Raw genomic sequence first — 25,515 nt, 5'->3', positions numbered from 1 at the left:
CTTTATTTCTATATGAACACATTTTATATGAGCCTGAGGAGTTGGAAATGTGTTATTTATTTTTCTAATTGAGAAAAATGTGTTAACTCTCTGGAATGTCCATGTGTGGGGAAATAAAACATTACATGGAACTGCACAAACATATGATTTATAATGCACACATCCAAGGACCAGAAATTCTAACGAAGAACCTTATTCAACAGAAAAAAAATATCGCTTTTTTTCTTCAGCATATGCAATTCTGGTATGCCATAATGCTGAGGCCAAGCATATATTCTTATTAGTTTACATCCTAGCTAAGCAATAAAATGTGTGTCATTTCAAACACAGAAAACATGTTTTTCCCAAAAGTGAAATTTAATGTCTTTTTTTGACCCCTAGAGTGATACTGTGCTGTGCCACCCAAATCCTTTCCTGCCTCCAGGACTGAGGCCTTTATTCTCCTTGGGGCCTGGCGTGGTGACTTTCAGTGGCTCACACTTGAGACCTGCTCTTAGCTAAAGGGAGCTGCCTTGCCCAATATTAGGTCCTTCCCTGTGGGCAGCTGGTGTCCGGTGGCTGCGTGATGCAGGGTAAAATATCCAGCCCCTCGCCTCGATTTAGGACATCTCTCAAGGGTTCCCCCTGCTTCTCATCTTTCTGCTGCATCTGCTGAACTCAGGCTGCAAATGCATGGCAGTTCAGTGTCCCCTGCCCAATCCGGCCTCCTTCACCCCTTACAGGTGCTGTTCCTAAGAGCACTCCCCAATCAACTTCCTCTAGGCACATCGCAGAGTCTATTCATGGGGAACCCAATCTAAGGTACCCATTTATTTAAAGGTAAGGGTGACAAGTTGGGAATAATTATGAATTTTAGATGAGACTGTGGCAGAACTTCACTTTATTCAATGTGAGGTATGTGAGGTAGACCCAGCCTAGCCCCTGTGCCAAGAGGGTTTCTTCCAGAAGTTCTCAAAGTCTGGCATTTCAAGGTCAGCTCACACAATGGCGATCATACAATGTAAAAAACTTTATGATGAGGTTTCATTATTGTATTAATAGAGATGAATCATGGACAGTATGTAGACGCTTTGACCGTACACAGAGAGTTAGAAGCTGGCTCTTCTGTGTTTCAGGTGCATATTAACTCAACCCTCTAGAATTTTTCCTTATAAATAAAACTCTGAGATGGAATGAAAGAAAGCTCACTGACCATTAAAGAGCAGCTTAAGCACTAGGAGAATCTCTGAGAACGGGACCCATATTGGTCATTTTATTCATTAGAAATCTAACTTAAGTGAAACATATCAATAGCATCTCAAGGCAAAGCAATTTAGGGCAATAAGAACATATTCTTCTCAATGACACTGTCCCCCAGTGACTCCCATAATGAAAATGAGAACATTTTCCCATCTCTCAAATCACCCCAATTATAGGCAGGATTAGGTAACTTCCACAAATCAGGCCATGGAAAGTTCTTTGATTTAGAGCTGACAACCAGAACTTTTTTTTGGGGGTGGGGGTAGGGGGACACGTATCTATGTGTGAGGGTGTAAAACAGCTTCCCCTTTGCAACCTGGAAAACCACAGGTTGAGCGCCTTCTAGGACAGTTTCTCCTTTTGATTGCACTTTGCTGTGTGAAACTGCAGCACAAAATGAAGACGGCTCCTTAGGCTGTGTTATTAAAGGCTCCCATCTGAGAAAGGAGAGGGTTGAAAGAGGCTACAAGAGATGGTGTCTCCATCAAAAATCAAAGAGATCTTCTTTTTCCCCCTATTCTCCGTTAGCTTGCTGATAGAAGCCTCACGAGAGAATGATTCGTAAAGCTGTGAACACCAGACTTTACATTTCATATGAAGAGATGGACTTTCCATTAGAGGCAAGAAAACATTTACTCTCCTTTACAATAATTCCAAAGTACTTTTTGACCTTGGAAGAGACAAAAAAAATCAGTGTTAAGATAGAATTGGTTAGGTCATCGCCTAAGGAGGCATAAAGGGCCACCAGGAAATAAATTAAAATTAAAATAAAAATAGATTCTTTTATTGGGTCACATCTCATCCTCTCATTTATAAGCAAGGTTTCCACTCAAGGAATTGATACTGCAGGGGATAATTTGGCTCCTCTTGTTTGGACTCCGGGAAAAAGTTACAAATAAAAGAAGGGAGGAACTGCTCACAAAGCTTAAAAGGCACAGGATTCCAAGGAAGAGCAGACAGAAACCACGGTTGTGTGCAGCTACTTGTGAAGAGGGCCAGAGTTGTGAAATCACTGATCCTTGCTATGCTAAGGAGACACAGGTACATTCCAGACCAGACAAACATAGCAATGTCAGGTGTTTGGACTTTGAACAAATAAATGTCATTTCTTTCCAGAATTTACCTTAAGACTCAGTGAATAATCTAGGATTATCAAAACATCCACGTCCCAAATTGTTTAACAGTTTTGGATCACTTTTTCCTCTATAGACCAGACAAATATAGGGTATTTTCCTTGATAGAATATACTCTCCATGTATGGAAAGATTGGCCAATGTTTTTCTCTCAAAGACATGTTTTCTCCGTTGCCTTTAAATAGATGTCAAAGCTAAGTGAAAATGTCTCTTTCCTTTTTACTCCATAGATTTGATTATCTAGTTTATAAAATCCTATATTGATAACACAAACAAATGGTGCTTAAGAGGTCATTCAGAAAATAACATGCTTTTCATCTTAGAATAAAAATAACTATTTTTAAACCTTCTGGATGAGGTTCTGACTTAGAGTTGCAAAAAAAAAAAAAAACCCACAAAAAATCCTTTAAAGCAATCAGTGCTAAAACTGAGATTCAAGATACATATGGTAAGTTGCCAGACATCAAGAAGCCCTTTGAGTTGCAGCATTGGTTTACAAAATTTACAAATATTAAATATCTGTTCTTCCTTTTAGTTGTTAATAGTGAAAAGATCTTTATTCTTCCATAGACTCAAATTTGCAAGAAGAATGGGAGGTCATAATATCGTGTATGTACACACGCACACACACACACACAGACACACTTATTTAAAACCTACAAATATTAAATGAACACATAGTAGATACCAATCATTCTGCTAAGCCTAAGGGATCTAAAGATAATTAAACCCTATCTAGGACAAAGCTACATAAACAACAACGATTCTACAATATACTTTTTGTACTGTCACCTTAACAATGTACTGTGGGAGCAGAGAAGCTGCAGTTAATAGCTTAACAAAGAGGGTGAGGGTTGGGAAAGCTTTCTATGGCAGATGCTATTTGTACTGGCCTTTGGTGGAGCAGTAAGAATTCTACAGGTGCAGCAGTTGGTGAAGGACATTCCAGGACAAACAAGATACAACAGAAGCAAAGGCACTGAGTGTTGCTCCTGTACAGTCGTGTAAAAACTGATCACTGAGGATGGCAGAAACTGCCAGCAGACAAGTCGAGGAGGGAACAGTAGAAATATTAAGAACAGACTGTTAAAGCCCTGAGTGCCATACCAAGAAGTGTAGACTCCTGAGGCAATGGAAAACCCTGCAAGGTTATTAAGGTGAGGGGGTGGCGATGAGGAGATCCTGCTGGGAATGGGATTCCTGAGCAGATCATCATTTTTCTTTTTCTTTTCTTCTTTTTATTTAAGAAAGGAGGAAGCAGGGCTTGCTGAGTATAAAGAGAGTATTTTCTAATACACCTGGTCTTAGAGGGCAGAGTTTAGCCAAGGTGTGTTCTTAGCACAGCTTAGCGCACCACAATTCTTAGCACAACTGGACCACACTGATCTCTCCACTAAAAGACTCACGATGGTCCCTCTTACTATCGGGGTACTAACTCACACTGCAAAGCAAAGGGAGTGCCAAGCTGCATCATGAATACTCTGCTCTGTAGATTTACTGCCTGACAAGCTTTCAAGTTAGAAAAATATTTTAAGCGGCATCGTCACTAACAACTTTATATGGTTTGCCATTTCCCTGAGACACCTGGCCATTACTTCACCAAGTTTGAGGTAGATGTTCCCAATGGTAAGCCCTAGTGACACCGGCTTTACCATTCTTCATATTAAATATGCCAGCACACTGAAGCCTCTTCAAGCCAAAAAGCCAAGGCGATGATGTGGACGATAATGACGACAACACCACCACCACCCTGATTCTTCTAATTGCCTACATTTATTAGAAGTCTTTGAAAAGAATGCATTGATAATGTTTTTTTTTTTAATTATTCGATTCCTCTTCATGACAGTTCCTCACGGCAGGAAACTGGTTAGTTTGCAGATAGGAGAAATCTAGGACCAAAGAGGGAAAATAATTGGGTATCATTGTTGTGATGGAGTCAGGGGCAGAGTTAGCAATAGCATTCCCCAGCTGCTGCTCTTCTGGGGAAGCCCGACAGCCTTGTTCCCACTGCAGGCTTAAATGTCCTCCATCCATGGAGATCAATTCGATTCCTGAGCCCGAATGACAAGCTTAACTACCAATAATGCCTTGCACAGGGTTTTAAGCGACATAATCAACCGGAGAGGGACTTGTGTCAGTTAGACTTTGTCTCCTTAAAAATCAAGAGTAACAGTGGTAAGAGAGAAGTTTTTAACAAGGAGGAAAACCCTAGACAGTTGTCTCTAAGATTCTTTACCACAGCTTCAAGGACAACCAGGAAAAGAGCTGCTATTTGAGGCAACTTCATTATAAAATCATTTTTAATAAGCAATCTTAACAAAGAGAGGGAATACTCTTGTGGAGAAACCCTCCAGGGACCCAGAGGCTGCCCAGTTAAGTTATTAGGAAGTTTCACACAAGGGACCAAACAGCGATTTCATTGGCCTCGGGGGACAGAGTTTAGTTTTTACCCGTTCTCCAGAGGCACTAGTGTTATCTTGTCTACTAACAGCAGAGACTGGTAACAATCAATTATCCTGATGCCCCAACTTGGGGAGGGAAAGTGAATTTTCAGTTTTGTCGACACAAAAAGATAACACATTAAGAGAGACAGAGAAGGTAACGCGCTCTAGTTCATTATATCCTGGAGACTTTTGTGAACATGCAGCTGATGAAAATGCCTCATCTGAATCTCACTGTTCTTTAAGTGAAACAATAGAGACTCATTCTTGGAAAATTAAGAAATAGCCACAAAGAGAAAAGGAAGTATAATCATCCTCTTGCTGTATTGTCTAGCCGTGTGAGGGACAGAATTCTTTGTGCTGATGAGAACATCACAGTCAAAACAGTCTACTTTGCCTGTTTAAGGTGTGAGCAAGATGTGGAATCTGGGCTTCGAATTTTTACAAAGCTATGTGTGGCCGAGTTACAACGGGTCGGAAAGATGTAGGCTCCTGGTATTACGGTAGCGTCTGGCCAATTTGCAGTAGCAAGGAAAGAAACCAAGGAGAACCATCAGCCACACAATTCAAAGTGCAGATATATTTTTCAAGCTCATTTCATTCCTCTGATTTCAATGAAATGGCAAGAACTGGTCTGACAATTAGACCTTGAAACTGGGAAGATGGAGAAAACGTTAAAATACTCTTTTCTCTTTAATAATCAGAACAGCCTTCTCTTTTTGGGCTAGATCTGTCCTGCTCACTAAGAATTTCCACTATAGAAGAAAGGCCAGAGAAGAACCTCTATCTAAGGGCAAGAATTCTGTCTGATTTGGAGAAGGGACTGAAGTATGGAACGTCTGCTTTATGTAAGGTTCACTAAATGGCTATGGCAATAAAAGCATTATTTAAAGGTCAGTGTATTTTTCACACACACTCTGTGGCTCCCCATTGGTTCTGAGATAAAGCCAGAACCTTAACACTATTCTTCCTGTCCTTCCTTTTCCATGGTAATACTCTATTTTAGNTCACACACCTAATCCTTGCTACCCTTCTGGAATAAGCTCAGTTCACTACTGGCATCCCCGAGTCATATGATAATCCAGCTTGCATTAGAACCCAGCATTTTCTTGCGATTCCTTCATTTCTACAGTTCCTCAGGCAGGTCTGTCCTTTTTCCTCAGAAGCAGACTAAGCTATTGGAGAGTGAGGGTTATGACTTAAACTTTCTATACCACACGGTGCCTAACACTGTGCTAGGCACAGAGTAGGGATCAGAAATCTCAAGCTAAGATGGGTCTGACTCCCAGCCCCATGCTCTTTTACAGGGCATGCCTATGATCTGTCTTCCAGTTTTCCTTCCTTAGATCTTAGCAGTACAGGTATCTGGGTTACCTATCATATACTCTCCTCCCACTCTCCTATAAAAACAAAATCTTATTTTTTAATTTTAATTTTTTAAATGTTTAGTTTTGACAGCAAGTGAGAGAGAGACAGAGTATGAGTGGTGGAGGAACAGAGAGAGAGGAGGGGACACTGAATCTGAAGCAGACTGTAGGCTCTGAGCTGTCAGCACAGACTCCGACGTGGGGCTCAGACGAGTGAACCGTGAGATCATGACCTGAGCCAAAGTCGGCTGCTTAACTGACCGAAGGCACCCAGGCGCTCCCCTCAAAAACTAAAATTTAAACAAAAGGTTTATGGAGACTCACTGAATCTGAAGCTTAATCCTGCACACTTGAGCATTTTCTACTCCTCAATATGCCTTCTAATCATTATGCTTGGCTGTTAAGTACTTAAGACATTAGAAGATACACTGAGATCAACAAAGATATAGGAGATAACAAAGTAAAACAAGGGAAGAGCTATCACTCCTACATAGAAAAAGTGTTTACTCAGACATGGAGGTGAAGTGGGTGGAGAACATTCCAATGTAAGGAATCCTGGGAAGTCCCAGGAAAAAGGGTAATTGAATAGCTTGGAAATGAAAACTAATTAGTTACTATAATATGCAGATACGGACATCAATTATAATCAAAAGTGACGATCTGACTACAAATATACTACTTTCCTGGCAGAGTAGCTGAGAGAGTACATAAAAACTTTTTGTGTAATTTATAAAGACAGCTAATGTACAACAATAACTTTCTTCATATTTCAAACACATTGGCATTTCCATTTTTCCTGTTTTTATTCCTTTTGAGGCAGAGCCCTCAAAAACAGAGAAGCTGATAGAACCATAAATCCAATTCTAAATCCAAGTATGCATAGGCATACTCAAAACCTAGATGTTTAATTATCTTATGGTTGGTTTTGATATATATTTCAATTCTCTAGGCATTCTTTTTGCCTTCCTGGTTTTGTTTGTTTTTGGTTAGGGTTCAGGGAAACCACAGTGTCCTGAATCATACTACCTCTTAGTGATAATGAAAGTTACACATGAATTATCAGTGGGTCTGACAAAAGAATAATGCACAAATTTATAATAAATTTCATTAAGGTCCATTATTAAAAATTCCGTTGCAGTGAAAAATGGATTTATGCTAAAAGACACACGCACTACTATTATTGCGGGGGACATAACTATCTTAGAATCAAAAGTAACCATTTTGAGCTATTTTATTATAGAATCACTTGAATTGTATGAACATTGATATTAAGTCGATCCCAGTTCTTTGCCAAATTAGGTTAGATTGTTAAAAAGAGAAGTAATGATCATTTTATTTTTTTAAAAGTTTTATTTAATACTAGGAGAGAGAGAGACAGCGCAAGCAGGGGAGGGTCAGAGAGAGAGGGAGTCACAGACTGAAACAGGCTCCAGGCTCCGAGCTGGCAGTCAGCACAGAGCCCGACGCGGGGCTCGAACCCACGAACCGCGAGATCATGACCTAAGCGAAAGTCGGGACGCTCAACCGACTAAGCTACCCAGACGTCCCAGTAATGATCATTTTAAAGTAAGAAGGCTTCATGGTTTTATGCACACTACTTTGTTTACATGCATTTTTTCTATAGTAGGAATAACATTCCTCCCTGCCCCCTGCTTTTTAAAATCATCAGTTGGTTCACCAAAGTTAGAAGCCTTTACAGGTAAAACGGTTGTAAGTTTAAAGAACCTGAACCAGTTGTAGGAATGACTGTTTCACTTGACTTTCTCGCTATAGTCTAGAGTGGAACTACTTTGTTACTGTAGGAGCACTTAGGCTCTCTGGAGTGGTTTTTAATCCTGTTCCATCACACACTAGCTAGTTGGAGACGCCTGGGCCTCAGTGTTTACCTGGAGAGTGGGGAGAGCAGCAAGGCCTACATCACAAGGTTGTGGCAAAGAAGAAATAAATGAACACTTGCAAAGTGCTTAGAAAAGCATCTAGCACTTTGTAAGTGTTCCAACGACGTTACCTAATGCTGATATTGGGGATAATGGTGTGGCACTTCCGTGTGCCCCAGCTCTGCCCATCACCAGCTGGATGAGTGTGCAAGCTTTTTCGCTTCTTTATGTTTCTGATCCCCCAGATAAATTTTCTCATTCAAGTTGGGGACATAAGTGTACAGAGCTCATGGAGCTGATAAGATTAAATGAGATAATGCACGTAAACTGGTAAACACAACCTCTGGAACATCAGAATTAATTGCTCAGGCAGCATCAGCTGCTCAGGCAGCTCCTTTGTTAATGTTTACTTATTTTTGAGAGAGAGAGAATGAGAAAGAAAGAAAGAAAGAGAGAAGATCCAAAGCAGGCTGTGGGTTCTAGCCCAGAGCCTGATGTGGGGCTCAAACTCGTGAACCATGAGATCATGACCTGAGCTGAAGTCTGACACTTAACCAACTGAGCCACCCAGGCGCCCTAGGGTGACAGTTTCTACAATGCTGCTACTCTGTCTACTGGCATTTCTACTCCTACCCCATATTATTGCCATCACTGAACCAAAAGTAACATGACACTCTGTGATAGACACTCAGCCTTCTTTAAAGATCAACCCAACCATGTATAAGAGTTTTACTACATATATAATCTATCAAGTACATACCAGCACCGGACAGGCTAGACATTTGTGCTTTCCCTACTAGTGACCTCGCCATCTCAATACACCCTTGTGAGCCTGTGTTATGAAATGCGAATACAAGTACTTTTCCAAATTCAATTCATGGATCTGATGTCTACGAACAGAGCAAGTTTGAGTCAACTGGATGCTCTGATGGAAACACTTAGCTAATATTTTCTTTTTTTTTTTTTTTTTTTTTTTTAATGGAATGAACTGTGGGTTTTCAGACTATGCAAATCTTCTACCTTGGAAGAACTGAGTGGCAGGGCCAAGTGCAGTCCATTTATATCTTAATATGATGAGACAGAAATCCTGTTAAGCTCAGGCAGGGTTGGCTGTAGCCACACAGGCTGAATCAAAACAAGGCAAACATTTTCAGGCAGTATGAGGGATTTTTACTTCCTTGAACTGGATGATCTTGAAGGGACTGAATAGGTGTTGCTCTGGGTGAGAATCGGAGATACGCAGCAGGGAGAGCCTTCAGCCCCCAGGGTTAAATCTTTCCCTTTAGTTTCAACCTTCTGTAGGCTTGGATCACAGTATCAGAATCACAGATCATCTAGTTCTTTTCTCCTCTCCCACACATCCAGCTATCAGTCTGCTTTCCAGTTGTGAGCTATCTCTTTTAGAAATGGTACACTAGGCATTTTTCAGTGACTATATAACCCCACTCACCCCACCCCCACTCCAATCCCCACTTTCAACCTGGTCTTTAAGGTCTTTGAGGGCAAAGAATCTGTCAGCACATGGTATGTAGTCAATAAAGAGCTGTCCATTTGCTTAGCGCTTGATGAGGGCAGCATCTATTTTTGGTCATGTACCAGCAAATTTATATCTGGGATGGATAGTAGCCTCAGCAAGCTAAGAAATGAATCCTCTGGCTACTTTGTGAGCACTGGGTTATCCCCTTCTGTTTCTCAATGGGTAGATGGAATCTGGATGAAAGCCTACTAAGAGAACTTCGGCGTGGCTTCTTTTCAGGCCTGTCTAATGAAACACCCTGCCAGCAGCAACTGAAATTCTACTTAGTATGAGTCACCCCATGAGTCACATGGGTTGTCACAGCAACCTATTAACCATATAACCAAAGCACCTTCCATAAGCTTTGCCAAGAATGGCTCCTGAGTTTTCCTGGACTGTGAAAATCATATGGGTGGGCCCCAACTTTGGTGGTGTTAAGAGGAATGGCCTCAAGGACAAGAAAAGAAAATGAGAAAATAAGGTTATTTTAGTTCTTGGACCTCCTGAGTAAATGGCAACAATCGTGACAAATTGTTGGGTTGGTTTTGTGATATCAACAAATGCCTAAGGAGAGGAGGTTGAGGCCTCGAAACTAATTTTCTCTAAGTCAAATTCAAAGCCAAGTCTCTAGGGGTGAAAAGTGAATACATTAACCTATTCCACTTTAAATGACCGTGGTAAACACTCTTTTCTTTTTACAGATACAAAGGATTATTTCTCAAGGAAATATTCTGATTTGTACTAAAATATTTTTACTACTGAGAGCTAGGATCTCTTTATAAAGAATACAGTACTTTAATTTTATATGTTAGGTATCAGCCTACCATAAGCAAACATTGGAAAATGTCCTGAGTCATTTTTAATGGCTACTCATGTTAGAATTAAAATATTTCAGATGTTTCAGAAGCATATTTTGTTTTGCTATTTTTTGAGGAAAACTGATATGAACTCAGATTAAACGGATACATTTTCCTGACTGCTCACGGAGTCCTGTGCAGTTGTCACGTGATTGTAAGTGCCTGATCCTGAGTGTAGAAGAAAGCAAGCAGAACAGACTTAAACAGGAAGAATAAAGAATATAAACATGAATGAGAACAGGAAGAAGTCACAATGATCTGTTGCCTCTGCAAACTCTCCAGAGCCCACCCAAAATCATTTGGGTCTACATTGTGGTGATTGGCTGATATATTCCCTTAGGTTCCTGACTCCATGATGCTAAACTTCCTAGCAGCTTGATATAACTAAGATGATTCATTGCATTTTTCTTTTACATTTTCACCACATTTGTCATATTATATAATTTTATATATGCAGAACTATCCAAGTAGAATTAGGTTAAAAAGTCAGGGGCAAATAACCAATTGTCCTTGGCAAATAAAAACCAAAACAGCAGCTGATGCCATGAAAAAGTTACTTATCCAACATGGTACCATTTCAGCAGGAAAGAGACCAAAACAAACTTGTGAAACACCAAAGTAAAAGCAATCTTTAAAGCGTCCAACCAAACATAGGTGCTATATAATCACCACAAAGATTAAACTGAAATTCTACATCACGGTGTAAAACGTATCTGATATATCCCTACCCCACAAGTAAACACTTCCTTTTCTGTTCACATACCAAAACCAACAGCAACATTTCCTATCAACAATTGAAGAATATCACAAATGAAAGCATTCTTTGACCAATTTGGTCATGATGACTTAGTACTAGAAGGCCCAAAGCTTTGCCTTCCCCCATTGGCCAAGTAAACCTAATGACAAACACCACCAGGGCTTTTCTCAGGAACTCAGGAGAATCTGAGTTCTCCAAAGACCACGTTTGTGAATTCCTCTGAAGCTGATAATCTGATTTCCTTTCCTGGGAATTTCTGGCTCAACTCACCCAAAGCACTTTTATTTATTTATTTTAAAGGAAGCAATACCTATGCTTTCCAGATAACAAGGTAGCCTAAAATATTATCAGGTGTCACATCGATTCAGGTTCATTTTGTAGTTCTTGCAACCTCTGACTGGTGTACCTGTGAGCTGACACTCTAGTCTGATAATATATTCTGCAACTGTACATGTTAATTTGTAAGTTGAACCATCTCTCTGTGAGGGCAGTTAGGAAACCCAGATTGAAATTGCTAATGTGGGGTGACTTCAGCTGTCAATGATTATGTAGTCAAGCCTTGACCATAGTTTCCAGAACTCTGGCTAAAAATGGAAGTCTTGAGACAGTACAAAAATGAGTTCATTCACTTCGCTGGTAGTGAAACTTTTTGAAGAAGAGATGTCAAGATGATTTAAGAGGAGCTGGAATTTAACATCTTAAGAAAACTTATAGGCAAGTTAGGACAGTTTAGTTTTCAAGAAAAATCCGACAGATGCTAAAGAAGAAGTCATTTGGGCGACTCTTATTGGAGAAAGAACTGATTGATTTTCTTCCTCCTCACAAGTTGTAGGCCCTGTAGAGATGCTAAGATCAGAAATATGATGGGTTGTCTGCTGAGTTGGGTGACAAAAACAATCTCCACATTTAAGTGGCATAGAAGACTTTAACTAACACGCCAACTTGGACAATTCAATTTCTCCTTGGCATGTGCAAAGTCTTGTGTCATCTGTCTGTTCACTTGCTATTTTTCCCAAGTCGTCATTGATCTGTTTTATCATGGGCCCTCTCTCCTCAATCATGAAAGTAAAGATCAACCAAAAACTAAGATGATTTCTGATCTCTTTGGGTCAATTTAACATTTAAATTACATAAAGTCAGCTTTATTTTAAGTCTTTCTACATGTATTTTATGCTTAACATCTAAGAATTTTCCTGCTGATTTCCATAGTTAGAAAGGCAATCAAAATCTACACACTCTGGCTACATCTTGATTTTTGTTTTAAAGCAGGTGTACCTGATGGAGTTGGCTAAGCCTTTGCTGCATGGCCAACCTGGTTCTATTTCCTCTTCCTGGAACACCAGTTTTTCTTCACTAGCCACCAATCTCATGCTGTCATCCAAATCTTTCTAGGAATTTAAATCTAACCACAAGTTATTGTTTCTACAATAGGCCAATGAAGTAGTTCTCAAGGATGACACTTCCTTGAAGGTCCTCATAGATGGATGGTCTATATATTTACTAACATCTCTGGTCTCTGTCTTATTGAGGAGCACTCTTTGTATCGAATGGAGTTGAACTAGTGGTTTTATCCACTTATCCAAGAGCCAAGTCATAATGCAAACAGTCAGTGGCTTTCTGTGTATTGCCAAGTGGCCAGGAGTCCATACCCCAAACCACCATAAACAGTAGGCATAATCATCCACTCCTGTTCGGGAGAGGCCCAGGACTGAGCTAGCAGAAAGACTGAATTACTTACCACCTCTAGAGTGGGTCCCTCCAGGCCAGGGACGAGCTCATGGGCAAGGCTGTGCAAGGAAGCGCTCTGTACCATGCCTGCCCTGCGGATATACAGAGGACTTCAGTCTCCTGCACTGTCAATCTCTCAGTCATCATGAGCTCAATTATGCACCGACAACAGCAAGAACAACAACAACGACGACGACAAAACAACCCCCAAAAAGCTAAGGGCCACAGACTACCGTGATGGAGGGACAGCCAACTGGAACTGTGCATTGAGAGATGGAGGTGCTGTCCTGATCATGCGTCCATTACGGACCTGACCTTTACATCTTTCCTCAAACAAACATTCCATTGAAGCCCACGGGAGAGCCACGTGGAGAGACTGCAGGACTGGGCCCTAAGAGTCAGGCAACCATCGAATTTGGTAGGGTGTTTTTTGGTTTGTTTTTTTGTTTCTGTTTTTTTGTTTTTTGTTTTGGCTTTTTTGTTTGCTACAAATACAGATAGACAGACAGACAAACCCAAGAGCAGATTTCAAGAATCAACTGAGGCACAAGATAAACTACTTTGCTGTTACACAGATATTTTTACCCCAAATGTTTCACATGAAACCAAAAATTTTAAAAGCGTAATTAGGAAAAATTTGGGGACACATCTTTGTCGGCCCTAAATTGTGCCATAAATATCTCTACCGCTTGCCTTAGAAGGATGCCCAAGCACATCTCATGGGTAGCACATATCTGTGGTCTAAAATAGTTATCGAATTCTGATGACACTATTAATTCACAGTCTAAGTATGCTGGTCAAGTACAGTGAAAGTTGACTGCCTGCATCAATGACGGATTAGTTTCATCCTGAGGTTCAAAGCACAGTCAAACATTATTGCTCGGATTGCAAAGTCACAACACTTTACATTGATGTGAGTTTGTAAACTTATGGTATAGTTCGAATGAAGGCAACTGATGAAAGCAGTTGAACCTGAGAAGTGGGGATGAATACAGAGTGTAATTCCAGCGCACATTTCCACATCAAAATACCAATGCCATTTACCAGGGCCCACGTGAGCCACACTCATGGTCGAGCGACAGCACCTATATTCCCAGTCAGTATCTCTGCTCCACAGACACAAGTACAAAACGGCCTAAATCGTGAACTAGTGGTGAGGAAAAGGAGACCAGAGTTTAAAAGAAATCAAGGTGATGTTTCCTAGAAACATACCAGCTGAAGGATCCAGAATAGGGGTGATCAGTAAGTAATTAATTGATCCTCCTGACTAGGTTTGATGATTTTTCTAAAGACTAATGACTTGGCTCACTAGAATTCATCAGACTACGTCTCTTTAACACACACTCAGTACAAACAGGTGGAGATGTACCACTTCCGACCACTACAGGTAGAGAAGTATGACCTCTGTTGACCATGGATCACAGCTGAAACATTAGTTTATACTTGAAGGGTCACAGCAGCCAGACATATGCGAATTCCAACTCTTCAGAAAACTTTGGGTTAAAAAAAAATGCATTACTTACATGTATGTGTCTTCTTCGTTACTGAGATACCTAGAAGAGAAGAAATAATGACAAAGGTAAGATAGTGTCCTGTGTGTGCTTCTTGGAACACACATCATGCATAGAGTAGTCAGGAATGCATTTGTTCAGATGGTGATGCAGAGGCAAGATCAGGCTTAATCTTGGCTGCCAGTGGCGCTGGACCTACCCCAGGACAACAGAACCGTGGATGACAGGGACGGCAAGCATCACCCACTGGTTTTCTGTGGTAAAAAGGAGCAGCGTGGACAGTAATTAAACAGAGTGAGGAAAGACTCTTAGTTTTCACTTTAAATAGGGGAGATGATCGCATTTATAGGCAGTGTGGGGAAGATTTAAGGCACAAGAGAGTGATGCCAACCTACGCAGACAAGAGTGAGCTGAGCACCAGAGCAATTAATTTGCTCTGGCCATTGATTCTGTGTTTACTTTTTAATGAAAATGACTCTGCCGGCTCACATGAAGCATAACTTTTTATGTTGAAGGAAAAAACCTCTACAAAACGTACCTATCTGTCCGTACTCATTAAAGTCAGAAGGGGAACGGCTGCTGCTTCTCCATGAGCAGCACCAAAATGAACATGAACTGTATGAAAACACGAGGGATTCATGAGTCAGCACCCTTGATGCTTCCAAGATGATTTACGGAGAGCAGGTGACAGACGAACGAGACTAAGCAAGATTCAGCACATAAGACCACATAAAGATACGAATGCGTGCTTTAGTGCAAACAGTGCTATATCTCTGTTTCAGAGGGACTCCATTTTGAACTCCTTACGCTCTGTTCCTCTTGGGGGAGATTCTTGAGACTAAATAGCCTCGAAGTAATACAACTCTTCAAAACATTTAGCCTGTGACTAAGAACTGTGGTAAACCTTGACATTTTTTTTTCTTTCAAGTTATTAAGAGAACTATTTAACCCTCCTCTGGAAAGTAAAAGTTGTTGAAAAATTTGGCCCCCACATCAGACCCATTACTGAGCTATGGAACAAATCGTACAGGGAAGAAATCCGTTATGAAAATCCATGGTAGACGTAAAAGAAAAAAAAAAGTTAGTTCCAAAGTTGCGTGCCAAGACCAAAATCACACGCTTGCTCCCCCAACAACTTTCCAAAGGGCTTATTTAGGGAAGCTGAAATTACATAGCTCAACTCAAATTCTTTTTTTTCCCCCCTTTTTATTGAGGAAAACTAAACCATTGTTTTTCATCATGTTTGAGTTGGCTTCTCAAAGTGAAGTTAGAACCTTCTGCGAAGAGCCTTGAAAGCTCTCTCACATGGGAACTACGAAAATGTTCCAGAATCTTTTGAAATAAGCTTTATCATGGGAAGGGAACTTCCCCCAGCAACAACTGCAGTGAAGTTTAAAATCTGAATACAATTTGCAACTCCAGCTCATGACACCAGCACCAATAAATTGATACATTAGTGCTCTTTCAGCATTATGAGGGCTATATGTGTACTTTCCTTAGGAAATAATGCTTTCTGTAAAATCACTTTGAAGAGAAAGTGCTTATGCTGTCACTCCTGATTATTCAGAACCTCCACACAATTGGATTTAACACAGCCCAAAACAGACCTATCTATATTCGCTGAGTGTGGAACTATTTTCTCCTGACATCCAAAGCCCTGATGAAAATACCACTGCTTTGACTTTTCTACTTAAATTTATTATACAGCGTGATGCAGTGTTCTCATCAAATATTTTCATGATGATTACATTGATAATAGATTCTGAACATCTTTCCAGGAAAGCTGCCTGATCTTTGAGATCACAGTGGCACAGGGCTAAAACTACGCACATCTGTCTCCAGGAGAAGGCATGACCCCAGCATCAGTACCAACTCCGGCCCTCAGTTTGGCTCGCTGCCACTTAGTGATCAAGATAAAGAAGTGGGGGATATACCTAAGTACAACTTGCCAGAGTTAATAGATAAAACAGAGGGTGCCAGTGAAATTTGCATTTTGGATACTACTTCATTGTGTATCTGAAATTCAAATTTCACTGGCTATCTTGTATTTTATCTGGCAAACGTAACCCATACGTTTATAATAAAACATAAATTATATCTGTTATATATAGTGAAGATTATCACAATAAATTAATAGTAAGTTTTTATGGAGAAAGGCTTAAAAACACACCTCTCTTGTGAAAGAAATATTTTTCTTTTCTTTCTTTTTGAGAGGGACAGAAAGAGAGTGAGAGAGAAAGAGAGAGCAAATCTTAAGCAGGCTCCATGCTCAGCTCAGAGCCTGATGCGGGGCTCAATGTCACAACTTTTGAGATCATGACCTGACCCGAAATCAAGAATTGGACGCTTATTTGACTGAACCACCCAGGCACCCTGCAATCTTTTTATAAAAAATGCACTACTGCTAATTATGGAGACTGGACTATGCATAATATTTAATTGTTTTGTTTGTTTGTTTGTTTGTTTTTTACTTAATAGCCCTTATGAAGACAAAATTCTATTACCCCCCAAAAAGCAAGCAAATGAAAACAATGTTAACACTCAAAAGATAAATTTAATGAAATGATGAGAAAGTTTACTGGCATTCCCTTCCTCTTCCTATGAAAACTAACATTGGTGATCACATTAACATCTCGAATTTGTGTTGCTCCTTTGTCTGTAGAAGCTCTAATACCTCATAGTAACTGACTCCACAGAAGTGTGAAAAAAAAGAAAAAGCATAAAACATCCTCATTTCACAGATGGGTCAGTTGAGGCTCAGGGAAGTTTCTTAGCGCAATAAAAAGCTTTCTGTGGGAAGTTAATATCCTTCTGGATGCGCATCCACGGCTCATATTTTAAAACCCGGGTGCAGAGAGTGCCTCTCAAAAGAGTAAATACTCAAAAAATGATTTACTCCCAGGAGCATACTTCTCAGCTGTGTAAATGATTCAAACCTACGGGTCCCTGTCCTTCAGTCTTTTCTCAACCAGGAAGGCCCACCAGGGCTTGGGTGAAAGAGGTCCTCAAACAGAGAGGGCTGTGTGTGCCCAGGATTGTGACCAGCAGCCATTTTCTTCATCCTTCAGGGAGGGTGGGGTGGGTCTTCCCTTTTCTCCTTCTTCTTATTTCCCCAGAGGCTGCAAGATTCCTGTCTTTCTTGACAGAAAGTGCCTCCTTAATGAGATCACAGCAGTCACCCATTGCCCATTTTTGTCCTTAAGCAGATCCAAACCTAACGTAACCAGCAGCGGTGGGAGCGGCAACTCTGAATAATGAAGTGTTCAGAACAGGTTTTCCAAAGATAAATTTCACGAGTATTTAATAGGCAAATAGCTCTAATTCTACCCAGGAGTAGAAAAGAATCGACTTTTTAGAGGCAGCTCTTAAGATACCTAGATGTGGAGTCTTGCCTATCTGAGCTCACGTTCGTTTTGTTCGTAGCCCATACGCTTTCCTGCTTCTCGGCTGAGAGACCTTGGCCAAGTGAAGTAACTTATCCAGGCCTGAATTTACAACTGCATACAATCATAATAATACTGAAAAGGCTGATGTGAAAATTAAAATGAAATAAGGATGTTGGGGCGCCTGGGTGGCTCAGGTAGTTCAGTGTCCAACTTCGACTCAGGTCATGATCTCACGGTTCGTGGGTTCGAGCCCCGCATTGGGCTTTGTGCTGTGATCTCAGAGCCTGGAGCCTGCTTTGGATTCTGTGTTTCCCTCTCTCTCTGCCCCTCCCCCGCTTGTGTTCTGTCTCTCTCTCTCTCTAAAAATAAATAAACATTACAAAAAAATTATAAGGGTGTCAAAGAGCTTTCCAAACTGGGAAGCGTAATAAGAATGTTAAAAGGGTGGGACACACATGGTCTTATTTTCACAAAGCAGAATCAGAATGTTCTACTGAAATCTATGTCCAAACTACCTTGATGTCCCTGGGTTTCACACTGACTTACGGCCTAGGACTCTGGTTTTCTGAACAAGTGCTCTGACTTGAACATTCATATTTGTAGGAGGAGAGAATGAGACAGAGAATCAAGTTCCTACAAGTAAGTGTGTGCTATTCTAGACCGTGAAATCTCCTGGACTCTTCACCCTCTAAAATCCAGGGAAGATACTTGCTCATTGGCAAGGGTGCTAAGTGGCTGCTGTTTAGTGCAGGCAAAGGACTTTGATCACCGCCACCAAAGGGTGTCACACTGAGTCCAGCTGTTGTGAAGGTTCTGATTCACTTCCAAGTGACTGGGAAGAACACCAAGATCCTTCCACTGAGATTTGCAAACAGGCCCCCGAGCAGAGTAGTGCTCTCTGCAGAGACTGCAACTTCACAGAGCTGTGGGAGAGTCATGGGGTAGCACCAGAGAGCTCACTACCCTAAGCCAACAGGGAACTCACTGGGTAATTTGGGCAAGTCACTTAACTTCTCTCTGGGCCTTAGTTTTCTCATCTGTAGAATGAGACAGGTGCACTGCATGGTTTCTTAATGTCTAGTTCATCGATCAGTGGCTCCTTGCCCTGCTTTCTAGCTTTCAAACCAAACCTCCTCTTTCTAAGTAACATGCTTCCAGATCTATTTCTCACTGTACAAAAATCTAATGTAGCTCACAATCAAAGGTAACCCCCTGAAACTTTTTTCTTTTTGCCTTTTAAAACCAAAGAAGAAAGAAGGCAGTACCCACAAAAGGTTATATAAGTAAAAGCTATACTTCTTTTGGGTGATATTTTAAAATTATCTGGGCTATAGAAAAATGGTACCTTTTGATAAAGTTGCAAGACTCCTTATATTTCACCCAGATCATATATATATATATGAGAGAGAGAGAGAGGGAGAGGGAGAAAGAAGAGAAGAGAAATATTTCTAGGTGACGCTTTAAGAGTAATTTCTAATTTAACAATATGACATCAGTTTTAAATTGTCAATTAATGCCCTTAAAATTAAGAGTAAAAAAAATTAAAAGTAAAAATCTCCACAAATGCTCTACTCAAAGTAGGGCTTCTAATACAGCAAGAGTGTCTGACTCTATTTAGCTGACCATGTTTCAAAGTAAAGCAAAGCAAATGTCATGAAAATACCACAAATTTATCACTGTCACGGTTATCAGTAGTTTCAGAGTTATAGCGATCACAGAGCGGAGCCCTTTAGGAATGTAATCTGATATTTGCAATCAGTGCCAAATCTTGGACCAATTAACTTCCTTGATGGACTTCTTATTGTCTCTTGGTTTCTAGGCAATTGTCTGGATACCAAGTTTATTTTAACTTTTTTTTTTTTTTTTTGGAGGAGGGGGTAAGAAATGGCATCCTTCCTATTCCCCAGACATGCCAATTACTAAAGTAGCATTTCCAGAGGTCCTGCATTCTCGACAGGTCCCTAACTACAGAGATGTCCCTTTCTCACTTTGCTATTATTCAGCCTGGGTGTCTTTCTTCTCTTAGTCTCTTGCATAATGGGATAACAATTGATGAGATGCAGATATTTTCAACATGGGTAAGTTCTGTATCAGAATAAAAAACAAAAACAAACACAACAAAGACTACCTAAAATAAAATGAGGCCAAGCTTTCTTTTTTCTTTTTGTTTTAAAATATGTCAAAGCTTCCCTAGTTCAAGTGAGCTTGTTTGGCAGGGGGTGGAGATGTGCTAATCAATAACTAACAAAATATTTAGGGGCACCTGGGTGGCTCCGTCAGTTAAGCATCTGACTCTCAGTTTTGGCTCAGGTCATGATCTCACAGTTTGTGGGATCAAGCCCCGTGCTGGGCTCTGCGCTGGCAGCGTGCAGCCTGCTTTGGATTCTCTGCCTCCCTCTGCCCCTCCTCGACTGTGCTGTCTCTGAAAATAAATAAATAAACTTAAAAAGAATTAAAACAAAACAAAACAAAACACCCCCATCCAAAACCAAAATCTTTAACTGTCCAGCTCCTACATCTACACTAGACCCACATATTAACTCTTAGTTTAATTTCTAGAAACAGATGGCTCCAAATCTGAAGGCTTTCACAGGATTTATTCTCCCTCTTCACAAGGTAAATGAGTTAAATAAGATGCCCATTATTCAAGCTGTGAGGCCTTCGGCTAATGACCTAAAATCTCTAAGTCTCTGTTTTCTTATCCACAAAATGGGGACAAAATTCTCAGTGCTGGGTTTACAAAAAGGCTTCAGTAAAGTAATTCACGCAGGGCATGTCACATAATGCCTCTTTCCTACTCATGGCATTTTTAATCGCACTTTGCAATGGACAGAGAGCTATCCCTTGGGTGGACACAGGCATATCCGTTAGGACAAGGTCATTAAGAAGACATATAATCTGGCAAATGAGTGTTGGAGAGTTCAGGCAGAACTTTCAAAATACAATCTGGAGCATTTAACCTCCCTCTTGTCATATTACCAACAAGTATAGTGCAAAGGTTGCAATCTCCTCTGTCTGCTTACTCCCCTCCTGTACTTCTTTCTGGCTTCCTCTTCGTAAGAAGCTTGTAGTTAAAACAGTAATTTATCTGCAGTGAATGAACAGTAGCTAAGAAACACGGCCCAGCATTTAGGTGGTGGTGGTGGTTGTTATTTTTTGAATGGCTAACAACTGTTTCATAAAGAAAAAAATCGCCCTTTGTGCTGGCCCTCTGCCTCCCCTCTCCCAGTCCTGGGCTGCACTGTGCACTTGCTCCGTTTCACACACAGTCAAGGAGAGAATCTCTGCAGTAGGCAGATCAGGAACACAGCCCAAGTGCGGCCTCACCAAACAAAAGTGATGTTACAAAACAATGTCCTTGTCTAGGACAAAAGAGCTATTAATGATAATCAGTACATATTACTGAAAGTGCTCCAAGTAATCTCTGGACTTTGTTTCAAAAATTCTTAATGGACACTAATGCTTAGAGTTCACTCAAAAGAGAAATAAATTATGTGCCAGGGTTGCAGAGACCAAGGACAACACTCGCAAGGCATCAAAGCATCAGCAATGTTACGACAATCAAGTATTTTGTAATTGCATAAAAAGCCTTTAAAAATCATTTAGAAATACTAATTACGAAGACAAATAATACTTTAATGTGAGCTTTCTTTTGTGCTGATTTGAGCCTAGGTTGAGCTGTTTCAGTGATATTTCGGCTGTTTTACCAATCAAGGTGCTTAATGTTACATGAAAAAAATTTCCATTTTAGTGTGAAAAAGGGAGATGGGCATTGATAAGAAGATTCTTTTTTCTGTTCTTTTGAATTAAAAAAATTGTGTGTGTGTCATTGCCCTCCACTTCCATCTCTGGGTCATATTTCCTGATATTTGTGCCCAGAAATATCTTTTAACTTAGTGAGGTAGGCCAAAGCTATACCCTCTCTCAAGTCCTGCCTTTATCTACGACAAAACAGTTCCAAGAACAAAACCTCATTCCCAGTTCCTCAGCAAAAGCAACATAACGACACCATCAGCCTATCCTAGAAGGAAAATTTGAGACTAAACTTATTTGGGAAACATCCATCTTGTCCCTTAGAGATTACTAGTAATGCATTATGAAAAGTCCATACCTAAGGAGGGTAATTTCTCCTCTTGTGGCTTGCTAGTGCCAAATGCATGATTAGCACTAAAGGATAGCTAAGAAAAGTAAGAATCCTTGTTCTTTCAAATGAATTTCCTTTTATCGTATCTATACTGAAAACGGAGCTACCCATTAAATATTACTCAGTTGACTTAAATTTGCTCTTGGAGCTCTGAGCAGACATGTGAACTGACAAGCATCAAACACTTCCAGGGCTTAGCCTTCTGGGATTGAGTAGTTTTATAAGTGAATAATTCAATTCAGGTAAAAGTCAACAGCTCTTACCATGCTTTTCCAGGAAATGCTTGACTTTAGGTGCTTCTGGAATCTGTTGAAATTGTTTATCTTTGCCACTAACAGGGGCAGGTCCCGACTTGAACTGTCTGTAGGTGACTCGCCTGGATACTGTCAAACACGTGCTGATGGGTGCAATCCCCAAAGTCAAAGCTACCAGAACTGGTTGGATGAGCATGACTTGAGGATTATACATTGTGGCACCAAAAGCAAGTCAGGCACTATAGACACTTCTCACATATTATGCCCTTGTGGGGACAACCTAAACCTGACCTCATGGAGCCTGGATCCTATTCAAGGTAAGTAATGACTGAAGGAATTTCACCCTGTCTGCAGTCACCCCGACACCAAAGTCTGCTACTGATGGCACAAGCATGGAGAGACTAAAGGGTGTACCAGTTATGGCATGAGAGGACACGCTTCCATGGCTTCCCTCAGGTCCTGAACCACCTAGGAAGGAGAGGGAATCTCAAGAGGAAACAATGGGAATTGGCTCTGCATTTTGAGGATCTGAGCTCTACTGTCAGAATCAGGAGGAACGCTAAAAGCCACACAATCCAGTGGGGTATCAAATAAATAGTGGTATTTACTTTTAGTGGAGTGGTGTCTTTAATTACTGCTGAACATACAGGCTACGAAGGTCTGTAAAGGATTTCTAAAAATGTCCACATTAATCATCTTGAAAGAAAAAAGATGAAAACTCCAATTAAATATGTGTTGTGTATAGCCTCTCCTCTGAACACAGAATTTTAAGCAGTTTGGATTGGACACTGTTGGGTGATAACATATTTCCTTTACATTTTCTGTTGTACAGAATTTATTGAGTAGATAATTATTAGATGAGGTTAATAAACTGTTTTCTCATATGAACTTAGAGTCAGAAAGCTTTGATTCCAGGCTTAGCTCAGTCACTTGCCAGCTATGTGAATTTGGCCAAGATACTTAATCTCTCTGAGCCTTAGTTTCCTCATCTCTTAAAGAAGGGAAAAAAAAATCTCTTCTTCTTCCATCTGGAAATGTGACCACTAGAAATGTAGGCGTTAGGAAGTAATTATGGATGTACACAGCGTTTTCATGGCAGCATTGGTGCTATCAGCAAAGGTTACGGAGGAACCACCCAAAGTCAAGAGTATAGAGGATGAGTTAAATAAACCATAGTACATCTATGTAATGAAATACTCTGTCATCATTAAACTAATGAAAACTTAATTGCATGAAAGATGTTCTAGCTGTCTTCAGAGAAACAAAAGCTCACACCAAGTATAGCATGATTACATTTCTGGGAAAAGAAGAAAAAAGACTAAAAAATACGCACCAAATTAATGAGAGTGGTTGTCTCTGAGTGGAAGAATTATGGATGATTGTTCATTTCTTTTCTTTGATTCTACTTTCTAAATTTTCTTTCTTTTAAAAAGTTATTTATTTAAATTGAAGGTAGTTAACATACAGTGTAGTATTGGTTTCAGGAGTAGAACCATGAAACCGATGAAAGTGATTTATCATTTACAAATTATACCCAGTGCTCATCCCAACAAATGCTCTCCTTAATGCACAGAGGAGTTAAGATGGCAGAGAAGTAGGGGGGACCACAGATTTTCCTTTTCCCTCAAACACAGCTGTATTGAGGTCAGATTACTTTCTAAATTATCTATGACAAAACTGTATAAATAACAAATTTTTTTTTAATTTTTATGTTTTTTTTTTTATTTCTAGGAGAGAGAGAGAGACAGCGTGAGCAGGGGAGGGTCAGAGAGAGAGGGAGTCACAGACTGAAACAGGCTCCAGGCTCTGAGCTGGCAGTCAGCACAGAGCCCGACGCGGGGCTCGAACCCACAACCGCGAGATCATGACCTAAGCGAAAGTCGGACGCTTAACCGACTAAGCCACCCAGGCGCCCCAAATAACAATTTAAGCGGTGCTGCTGGGTGGGTCAGTCGGTTGAACATTCTACTTTGGCTCAGGTCACAAACCCCTCAAGGCAAGAGCAAGCCCTCTGTCAGTGTTCCCTGAGAATTCTCTGGGCCTTACTGCCATGAAATGTAAAGAGCAGAATTCTGGAGATAGGAAGACCCAGGCTGCAAGCCCGACTTCATCACTATCACTAAGTGACCATCAGGGAGTCATTTCTCTTTAGGAAACTTACTTAGTCTGAGTCTCGGTTTCAGCTTCAGTAGGACAGAGGTAAGGAAGGGGCACATTGGTGGCTTAGTCAGTTGAACGTCCAACTTTGGCTCAGATCGTGATTCATCAGTTCATGTGGGGCTCAGTGCTGATAGCTCAGAGCCTGGATCCTGCTTCAGATTCTTTGTCTCCCTCTCTCTCTTCCCCCCGCCCCGCTCATGCTCTGTCTGTCTGTCTGTCTCTCTCTCTCAAAAACAAACATTAAAAACAAATTAAGAAGTAAGGATACTTTCTTCCCAGGGTTGTTGTGATCATCAAATGGTATAGATAGCATAAAGCCGAAAGCTGTCGATGGTCTTTGAATTCCATTATCTAAGCAACGTGTCTCACAGCACTGCAATGGAGAGTTTCCAGAAACAAACAAACAAACAAACAAACAAAAAAGGCCTCTATGTCCTTGGGTTGTGGTACTGAGGTGGCTTTTTTTTTTTTAAGCAGGTTCTACACCCAGCTCAGAGCCCAATGTGAGGCTTGAACTCACAATTGTGAGATCAATATTTCAGCTGAGATCAAGGGCTGGACGCTTAACCAATTGAGTCATCCAGGTGCCCCCAAACTTCTTTTGAAATTGATACATTTTGTCATAATCTGTTTGATTTCAACTAGCACAACTCCTCTCTTCTAAATTTTCTCTCCCTCCCTCTTTCTTTTAGTCTTAAGAACGGTGTAATGGCTTGGGTTACATCCCTCAAAAAGATACGTTCAAGTTTCTAACCCCTGGTACCTGTGAATGTGACCTTATTTGGAAACCAGGTCTTTACTGATGGAATTGAGATGACATCCTACTGGAGTAGGGTGGGCCTTAAATCCAGTGACTACTGTCTTTCGGAGGGAAAGGAGAAGGAGGTGTGGACACAGAGATATACAAGAAAGTCAGGCGAAGATGGAGGCAGAAACTGGAGTCATATAGCGATTGGCCAAGGAATGCTAAGGATGGCCAGCAACTACCAGAAGTTAGGACAGAGGCTTCTAGAAATTCTTCTCTAGAGCCTTCAGAGGGAGCATGGCCCTGCTGACACCTTGATTTTGGACTTTTAGCATCCAGAACTGTGAGAGAATACATTTCTGTTGTTTTAAGCCACTCATCTGTGACAAATTATAGGAGC

General features: G+C 40.6%; 1 protein-coding gene across 1 annotated transcript in view; it reads right to left on the bottom strand.

The window, feature by feature from the left end:
• Positions 1-22,424, bottom strand: part of RORA (RAR related orphan receptor A) — a 187,391-nt gene extending 164,967 nt beyond the window's left edge. The window contains exons 1-2 of the mRNA XM_077745327.1: positions 22,220-22,424; positions 14,439-14,468 (exon numbers count right to left, since the gene is read on the bottom strand). Coding sequence (XP_077601453.1) covers positions 14,439-14,468; positions 22,220-22,424 — 235 coding nt within the window. The remainder of the gene's footprint in view (positions 1-14,438; positions 14,469-22,219) is intronic.
• Positions 22,425-25,515: the final 3,091 nt, after the last annotated feature.

This window comes from Crocuta crocuta, unplaced genomic scaffold (genome assembly GCF_008692635.1).
Source record: "Crocuta crocuta isolate KB4526 unplaced genomic scaffold, BGI_CrCroc_1.0 scaffold130, whole genome shotgun sequence".
Classification (NCBI taxonomy): Eukaryota; Metazoa; Chordata; class Mammalia; order Carnivora; family Hyaenidae; genus Crocuta; species Crocuta crocuta.
This window is presented reverse-complemented; position numbering and strand designations above follow the sequence as displayed.